General features: G+C 31.5%; 1 protein-coding gene across 2 annotated transcripts; it reads right to left on the bottom strand.

Moving 5' to 3' along the window:
- Positions 1 to 5795: 5795 nt before the first annotated feature.
- LOC111713569 (coiled-coil domain-containing protein 39) lies at positions 5796 to 9009 on the bottom strand. 2 transcript variants are annotated; one of them, XM_023488447.1, is made up of 2 exons: positions 8807 to 9009; positions 5796 to 8183 (listed from the first exon to the last, which is right to left on the bottom strand). In XM_023488447.1, the coding sequence occupies exon 2, from the start codon at positions 8155 to 8157 to the stop codon at positions 5860 to 5862; it is 2298 nt and encodes a 765-aa protein (XP_023344215.1). In that variant the 5' UTR covers positions 8158 to 8183; positions 8807 to 9009; the 3' UTR covers positions 5796 to 5859. The 2 variants fall into 2 exon arrangements, with proteins under 2 accessions (XP_023344215.1, XP_023344216.1); XM_023488448.1 differs by having other exon boundaries at positions 5796 to 8180.
- Positions 9010 to 9456: the final 447 nt, after the last annotated feature.

Below are 9456 nucleotides of genomic sequence, written 5' to 3'. Positions count from 1 at the left end.
TCAAAAGTTTCTACAACGGTATCGACTCAAGTTTAGACTAGAAACATTCATAGAAAAGTCCCACACCTAGTTTAATCACTATTTTCATGATTTCAACAAATCAGACGTTGTATTGAAAGCTGTAAATGTCTCCACCGTGAATCCCGTTTTGTAACTGGAGATTGAAAATTGTCTGTCAGTAATTTATCTGATTGATATTACGGGAAAATGAATTTTTTTTTTATCAAGGAATTCTTGTGAAATATAACACCAGGCTGACCTGGAGATACAATTCACAAGAAATATGAAAAACAAGTTTTGAATAAACAGCTTTTTAAAATTTTTGTTTTATTTATAACGTTTTTCGATGTTATTTTTCAGTACTTTTTAATCGGCTTTGTTTAATAAAGCGTAATTTGAAGCAACCCTAAATGCAAAGAAGGCAATGTCCGATTTACTCTGACTAAGTAAGCATAGTAAGTAAGAAAGTAATTATTTATTTATAAAATAAAACAAAAACAAAAAAAGTAAGTGTCTCAGGAGAAATTATTAAAAACCTTCAAAAATAGAGGTTGTGGGAATATTTTCCCCCAATTAAAAAAATATAAAAATAAAAATAAAAGGAAAGGAGAGGAAAAGGAAAGTTACATATTTATTGTTTACATTATATTTAATATAAACTGGTGGTGAATTTTTAGTATTTTTCGACGATGAACTAACAGCTTTTAGAAATTAGAATGATAGATATTTGTAATGTTAAAAAAACATAAAATAGGCTTAATGGATTGTGAAATTAGGTATCCACGTATGAATTATATATCCACGTATGAATTATATATCCACGTATGAATTATATATCCACGTATGAATTTGATATCAATGTATGAATTATATATCCATGTTTTTGTGCTTTAAACCTGGTTCTCCACAGGGGTAGTAACATTGTTGGGAGGTAATGTTGTTGGGAGTAGAGGTAATATTGTTGGGAGGAGATGAAAAATAGTTGGGAGTGGAGCTAATATTGTTGGGAGGGTCAAGGTAATATTGTTGGGAGAGAAGGAAACATAGTTGGGAGAGGAGGTAATATTGTTGTGAGAGGAGGAAACATAGTTGGGAGAGGAGGTAATATTGTTGGGAGAGGAGGAAACATAGTTGGGAGGGCTTTTAATATTGTTGTGAGAGGAGGAAACATAGTTTGGAGAGCAGGATATATTGTTGGGAGAGGAGGAAACATAGTTGGGAGAGCAGGTAATATTGTTGGGAGAGCAGGTAATAATGTTGGGAGGGGAGGAAACTTAGTTGGGAGGAGAGGAGGAGGGATGGATAGATGGGGAGGAAGTGTCTTTGAATATGGATTTGAAAAAGAGGGATACAAATTTACTCACTATTGATTGAAATCAAAACATAAACAAACAAATTCTAAACTCTAGCAGACGAACTATCTACGGATTACAGGTTTCCTACAGTGAAACCCTTAATAATTCGGAAGAATTTATCAAATGTCGTCTTGACAATTTTTCAATGAGTTTTATACTATATTACGTAAATTTCATGTATTTGCGAAAATAAATAAATAGCCATGAATATACGGGAACAGTTTTAAAGAGTTCCATATAATCATTTAATTGAAAAACTAAATTTCTGCAACATTCCATTATCAAATAGTGAAGAATACGACGTTTTATGAATTCTTTAGATGTATTCGTTATTAAAGGTTTCACTGTAGTAGACATCAATATACCAAATAAAAAAATCACTTACGAAAACAATATCAAAATAGACACTCCATTCACATGTTTATATATAGACACCTTGTAGGTGTGCGCCGGGATAATTTGACTGATATTTATACTCTGCAGAAAGTATAAAGAAATGAATCTACGAGTTAAAGCAAAAGCTTACCTTAAACTTTTCTACAAACTATGAAATTTCAATCTCTATCTTTGCAAGTCAGTGTCGTAGACCTTAGTCTTTGGTCCAGATAATGAAACAATACGTGAATTAATTAACTTATGGAAAACTTTTTGTTTCCATTTCTCTTTTGGAAGGTGTAAATGGATCTATGTTCTAATGAGAGCAAAAAGATGTTAAAATAGAGAAGACTGATCAGAAACAGTTTCTAATCTACCAGATCTTGCAACTCGAACCTTGCCAAAGTAAGGTTCAGCTATATTCTTCTTTAAAGATATTAACCCACTGCAGACTAGACAGAAGGGAAACATTACTGGAACAACGTAATGACCTCGTAGCTCCTCTAGTTTTTATTTTATGAAAAGTATAAGTAAAGTGCAATATGTATAAGAATAAAAAACATTTACGCTTCAACACATAAATGTATAAATCCACCCTTCCGTATGGGTTTCCAGCAGAAGCAAACTTTCGTGATAAAAGGCGCAAATTTGCTTGCATATTCTGCAAAGCATTGGGCGGAATTCCGCATTTTCTCTCTTTGTTTCTATGTTTTATGTATCCATGCTGATTGAAAGTCTATTAAAAATCAAAAATTAAAATCGAAAGTCGTCTTTATTGTATTGATATATACGACGACGACGACTGTAAACACTTTTTTTAAAAGTACATTAAAACTTTTATTTTCTTGATTATGCACTAGAATAACATGTTAACATGTTGTGCATATGGCTTTTAAAATTCCTATTCTTTTTGGACAATGACAGGGTACTTTGCACTAGTTGATACGTCAATCTAGCTTCTAGCTTCTAACAGGAAATGTCAAAATTATCGTATGTCAAAACAAGCTTTACAAGAATTGTATCCTATATCATTTCATAATATTTTACAGCATATACTTATTGGCATTGATCATTTTAATATTGATTTGATTTCGTTCAAATTATGTTTGGTTTTAGATTTTAATTTTTTTTTAATCCACCAAAAGAAACAGAAAAATCGGCGAAATCTAAGTTTTATTTTTTTTCGTTTAAATGTTTATCAATTTTGATCATTTTCGTTAGGACTGATGAGGATATAAAAACATATCGAAATTAATTTCTAACCCAAGTATTTCTATTTGTAAAAGTCCTGAAGCCTTCTATATAAAAATAGAAATATCTTTATGAAAATAAGACAAATTTTGTCCGCATAGCATTGAGAGAAGGAAATAAAAGTTGAAACTGTTTAATGTTCAGATATATAAAAAATATGTCTGCGATGAATATAAACCTTTCCCCCAACCCATAAATTATTCTTCTCTGGTTTAAAATCCGCAAAATTCTGCAGCTAGATTCGGCATTTTCTTCTGGCTTTTCAAAGGTTGAATATAGAGAATTCGTAAACAGTGATAAAAAGGAATTGAGTTTTTATCACAAACCCAAATTTTCCCCCCTTTATTTTTGCAATCTGTGGCCGAATTTAAAGAATTTGAGCGGCGGTTTAAATTCAAGCCGCGGCTTAAATATGGTTGGTTCCACTTAAAATTGTATCAAATTAATTTGATTTAAACCGGGTTTTGGCCGATTTGAACCGCGGCTTAAATTCTTTAAATTCCATCTCTGATGGTGGAAACCTTTGATATTTCAAACTTATATTATTAGACCTGAAAGAATATTGCTTGAAATATTTAAGGTCTATGACAAACAAACCCTAAAAATCGGCCATGTAAAAAACATACAATTTTTATTATAACAAATTACTATATAAAATCGACAACGATCATTGGCATTTCTTGGATCATTCAGACCGTGAAAGAACAATTTCTAAATCGTTTTTTCGAACTAAATTGAAAAAAACAAACGGTTAATTACGAATTTTTCGAACTACCTTTTTTAATTAGTTCTTTTAAATGATCAAATAGTTTTTCAAGCAAACTTGAAAAACCATAGTTTTTACTGAACGAAAAATTTTGAACGATCGTTCAGTTAGGAAACGAACGGAAAAGATAAAAAATGAGCTTTATTTTGACAATTAATTAATCAAAAAAAATAAGACAGAAACGAAATGGGTCGCTAACGAACGATTAACGAATTCGATTAAAAAAGTATAAACGCGCACATCTTTATCCCTGTTCCACTATTCCCCTATCCCACTATCTAGAGATGGCTCGGATATTAGAATGAATATTTATTGCAGTATAAAATATGGACGTAAACCGATTTGTAATTTATTATTCTCTGGAAAAACTGTCTTTATTGGTAAGAAACTAAAGGGGTGGCTGGCAGGGCCCGGCGATGGAAAATATTAGTATTAAAGGGACTGTAAGCATAATTTCATTGCAACCTGATGGTGCAAACTTTTGATATTTCAATCTTTCATTTAAACTAACAGAAGATTTAGTTTGAAATATCTATGTCTGTTACATTGGATTGAAAATACATAGGGATTAGACACATTTTAACATTTTACAAAACTACCCTTAATCTATTTCACTAAGAGCCGATTGTACAGATTTCGTTTTATTTAATGTTGATAATCTGAAGAAATTAATGTCTTTGCCACAAACTCAAAACTCTAATATTTCAAACTTTGACTATTTTATCATTATTTGAAATATCTAATGTCTAAGACAATTATATTGAGATTATAAAAATAAAATTTGTGTCAAAGACTGAATTCTCTTAAAGAAAATCACAGAAAGTCACTGAAAATGTTTCCTGCACCCCAGTCCCGGCCAGCCATAGGTGGTTATAGGAGGGTTCGTGCAGAAGCCTTTTAATTTGTTTCTTTTTAAGTCTTAAAACTTCCCCTTTCTATTAAACACTTTATTTGAACCAGAAACATTCGGCATAAAGTGATACAATTGCACATGTGCTCATGAGGACTCTGTGAGACCCCTTTACGACGCAAATTTATATATCTATTCATACCTTTTTGGTATGATTTAAAAATTAATTTTTCGCAAAACATGGCTAAATTTCATTTTTCTTTGAAATAAAGGGAAGTTGGAGGGGGAACTCCGTTTGTGATTAGCGGGAATATTTCATTTAACNATAATGATGGGATGGAATATTGTGACTAAAATTAATTATGGGAAGGAATATTATGAGTAAAGATAATGATGGGAAGGAATATTGTGATGAAAATAATAATAGGAAGGAATATTATGAGTAAAGATAATGATGGTATGGAATATTGTGACTAAAATTAATTATGGGAAGGAATATTATGAGTAAAGATAATGATGGGAAGGAATATTGTGATTAAATAATAATATGAAGGAATATTATGAGTAAAGATAATGATGGGAAGTAATATCATGAGTAAAGATAATGGGACGGAATATTGTGGCCTGTGCGTAAAGAAAATTATATGAAGAAATATTATGACTAAATATATTGATGGAAAGGAATACTGTGGATAAAATCATATAAACTTGGCTTGTATGTCTGTTTGTTTGCTTGCTGTTAGTATCAAAGAAATGTCAAAACGGTGGAACCGATCGGACCCAAACTTTTTACAGAAACTTACATGACCCCAGGGAAGGGTTCTGCTTGATCAAAATTTTGTGTTAGCATTTAGAATTAAATTTTTTTTATTCAGTCATCTTTGTTTTCGATTTGAATTCAAGGTAGACTACATTTTAGAAATTAAGAATAAAAAATATTTTGTCACGTTTAAAAACACAAAACAGTTTCAGTTTGATTTAAGTTATTTACAAAAAATTCAAGTTTTTCTTTTCATGAAGGATTTTCTTTCTTTTTAGTTAGCACAAGAAAGATAAAAGGATGAACATAAAATATATCTCTCTCTCCATCAGGTTTCTCCGCTTGGTTGAACCAAGCAAATAAACTGGACACGACATGATAACCTTTCTTATATATAAAAACCTTCTAACCAATTAATCTTCGTATAACAGTCTACAATCTACATTGAACAATTTTATACACAAAAATATATATGTTTTATACACTTTTTAAAAATTAATTGTTAGGTATCAAACACACTGAGTAAAACGCTAAAGAGCATATTTTCATCTGTACTTGTTTTCATGTTTGAGATTTGATCAGAGCTTTCTGTAGATTTTTCCACTGTAATCTTTAATTCCCTCCTGAGAGTGGGAGGGGTGAAGTTTTCATAATAATTCTCAAAATGTTTTTCCAATGCGTTCAGTGTATTTTCTAATTCTTTAATCTGAGCTGAAATTTGTGTATTCAAATGTTCTTTCGGTTTTTCATTCAATTTGATCTCTAAATCTTCCATTACAGGCAAAGTTTCGAAATTCTTTTTTAATTCCTCCAACATGATCTCAGAATCTTTAATCAAATATTGAGTTTTAGTATTTTCATCCTCTGTATCTAAGGGGTTCTCTGATATCTCCCAGGGAACTTCTAGTTCATCAATTAAAACAGAAGTCATCTCATCAACATTATATATGTTCATTTCAGACACCTTTGTTATGATCTTTGATTCTCCACTCAAAGTGTCATCATCATCATCATCTTTCTTTACTTGTGTCTCTGACTCCTCAAGCTTATGATCTTTTTTAAGATGTTTCTCTAAACTTGTCATTGATTCTTCATATCTTGAGGACGTTTGAAGGTTATCTTGGTCTTTGTCCAGATGCTCCTTGAACTCTTCCAATGTGATCTCTGATTCCTTATTTAAAGTGGAAGTATTCAAGGTTTTCTGGTTTGTTTCCTTTTGTTCTTTCAAGTTCTCTAAAGTTATTTGTAATCGTAATTCCTCAATCAAATCAGCAGCTGTAAGATTCTCATACTCAATACCTTTCTCAAAAGTGATTTCTGAGTCTTTAGCCAAAGTGGATATTTTAAGGTTAACCTGATCAGTCACCATTTGCTTCTCAAATTCGTCCATTGTGATTTCTAAATCATTCAAAGTAAAAGTTTTCAGGTTCTCCTGATCTTTCTCCATATATTCTTCCGAGTCTTCCATAGGAACTTCTAATTCCTCAATTAAATCAGCAGTTATAAGGTTCTCATCCTCAATACCTATCTCAAAAGTGATTTCTGAGTCTTCAGCCAAGGTGGATATTTTAAGGTTCTCTTGATCTATCACCGTTTGCTTCTCAAATTCGTCCAATGTGATTTCTGACTCATTCAAAGTGGAAGTTTTCAGGTTCTCCTGATCTTTCTTCATATATTCTTCCGAGTCCTCCAATGGAACTTCAAATTCCTCCTTTAAACCAGCAGTTATAAGGTTCTCATCCTCAATACCTATCTCAAAAGTGATTTCTGAGTCTTCAGGCAATGTGGATATTTTAAGGTTCTCTTGATCGGTCACTATTTGCTCCTCTAATTTGTCCAATAAGATTTCTAAATATTTCAAAGTGGAAGTTTTCAGGTTCTCCTGATCTTTCTCCATGTATTCTTCCGAGTCTTCCAATGAAACTTCTAATTCCTCAATTAAATCAGCAGTTATAAGGTTCTCATCCTCAATACCTTTCTCAAAAGTGAATTCTGAGTCTTCAGCCAAAGTGGATATTTTATTGTCCTCCTGTTCGGTCACCATTTGCTTCTCAAATTCGTTTAATGTGATTTCTGACTCATTCAAAGTGGAAGTTTTCAAATTTTTCTCCATATATTCTTCCAAGTCTTCCGTAGGAACTTCTAATTCCTCAATTAAATCAGTAGTAATTAAGTTCTCATCCATATTACTCCACTCCAAAGGGATTTCTGAGTCTTCAATCAAAGTAGATATTTCAGATTTCTCACTTTCCTTCTCCATGTGTTTTTCAAACTCCTCAAAAACGATTTCTGGTCCTTCACTCAAGGAGTACATGCCATGGTTCAAATCGTCATTTTCAACAAGCTTTTCTAACTCTTCCAATGTGATTTCTGGTTCTTTAATCAAAGGGGAAATTGTATTGTTCACATTGTCATTGGTGGAAAGATTTTCTAATCCTTCCAAAGTAAACTCTGATTCTTCATTCAATGGAGACATTTCAAGTTTCTCATCGTCATTCTCTAACAGTTTTTCTAACTCCTCCAAAGTGATTTCTGGTTCTTCACTCAATGATGACATTTTCAGGTTTTTATGATCTTTTTGTTTATGTTTCTCCAAGCTTTCTTTATATAAAGGTTGAGGAGAAACTGTGGCAGCATCCTGGAGTCCTAAGGAAGGAGGATGATCAAGATATCTTCCTAAACGATTAGGAAGCTTGACAAAGGATGGCAGTGAATATCTCCTAAATGTCTGCTGGAGGGGATAAGCTTCTAATGCTGCAGCGATGAAGAAAAGGAGAAGATAGATCTTCCTCGTAATCATATTTATCACCAGATTTAGGTCAACTACTAATATCAAAATCTTTGGAATCAAAATATTTCAAATTCGAATGAATTTTGAAGATTAACATTTTTATCTATTTCAAAGCAAAATTAGAAAAATATCCTAGTTTTTATATCTGAAAATTGATATTTTCGAATTGTGATTTCTCACGAAGTGTCTGGAGGATTAAAAGGACTGTAAGCGTAAATTAAAATGACCCTCCATGCAAAGCTGTCAATGCCCGATTCGCAACAGCACCCTTGAAACCTTTATCTGATCAATAAAGAGGAAAATATTGTCGTTTTTCTAGGTTTAAAATTGTTTAATTCTGTTAATTTATATTTTTTTCTTTCAGTATAATAGCGCAAGTCACTTTGTAGAAAAAAATCAATTGAAAACAAATCAGTTTTCAAAATTATAAACAGTGATTTCTAGTTCGTACTTGATCTTACAAAACTTGAATATGTATCGTTGTAAATCGGACTTTTCTCCTGTGAAGGGTTAATTAAATTTACAGTACCAAAAAAAATATGTTTTCACAGTTTTGCTAGTCAGGATACTTATTACTGGCTGAAAGATATGTTGGCAAAAAATGGTTTAATAGTGTTTAAGTAGTTTAAAAATTAATAAAACTTAATTGATTCCTTTCCTGGTTTAAAGCTTCTTCATAAGTTGCCTAAAGTAAACTGAGCGATAATATATTCTGGTCTTTTATAAAGAAGATCTGTGAGAGTATTGAACTCGATGGAAAACTGTTGAACCTAAACCTTATTAAGAAATTATCAAGATAAAAAGCTGGTTTTACTAAACCCGAGATTACTTTAATATGCATTTGATATCCAAGAAAGAAGTATAAAATTAAATTAATTAGTGTATCATGTTAAGATGTACTCTTTAACTTTTGAAAAACCGTTTTTTTTCTGGAAATGATTGTGTCATATCAATTGAACTACACATCGATTAAATAAATGTAAGTTTTGGACAAATGTTTGTTAAGACTTGTTTGAAATGACGATAGTCCTTAAAATGTGATAAAATTTATATTTTAATAGCTGTTCATATTAACATGATTAAATATATATTTGCTCAAATGCTCTAACAGCCGGCTTGTGAACAGCTGACTTTAATTCAATCGGATATTAGTTCAATCGATATAACATTGTATCTGTAATTGTTATCAAACATAACTTTTATACAGTGGGGATATCCAAAAAAGAGGATCATGAATAAAATCAAGAGTGTGTACATTGGATACTCAGATTAAGCGATCATGATTAAGGATATCTCATTCTAAAGTTT

Source organism: Eurytemora carolleeae, unplaced genomic scaffold (genome assembly GCF_000591075.1).
Source record: "Eurytemora carolleeae unplaced genomic scaffold, Eaff_2.0 scaffold1448, whole genome shotgun sequence".
In the NCBI taxonomy this organism is placed as follows: domain Eukaryota; kingdom Metazoa; phylum Arthropoda; class Copepoda; order Calanoida; family Temoridae; genus Eurytemora; species Eurytemora carolleeae.
This window is presented reverse-complemented; position numbering and strand designations above follow the sequence as displayed.

What these genes read in the sequence shown, in the direction of transcription:
- LOC111713569 (XM_023488447.1), bottom strand. Translation starts at nt 8,157, where the DNA reads ATGATTACGAGGAAGATCTATCTTCTCCTTTTCTTCATCGCTGCAGCA.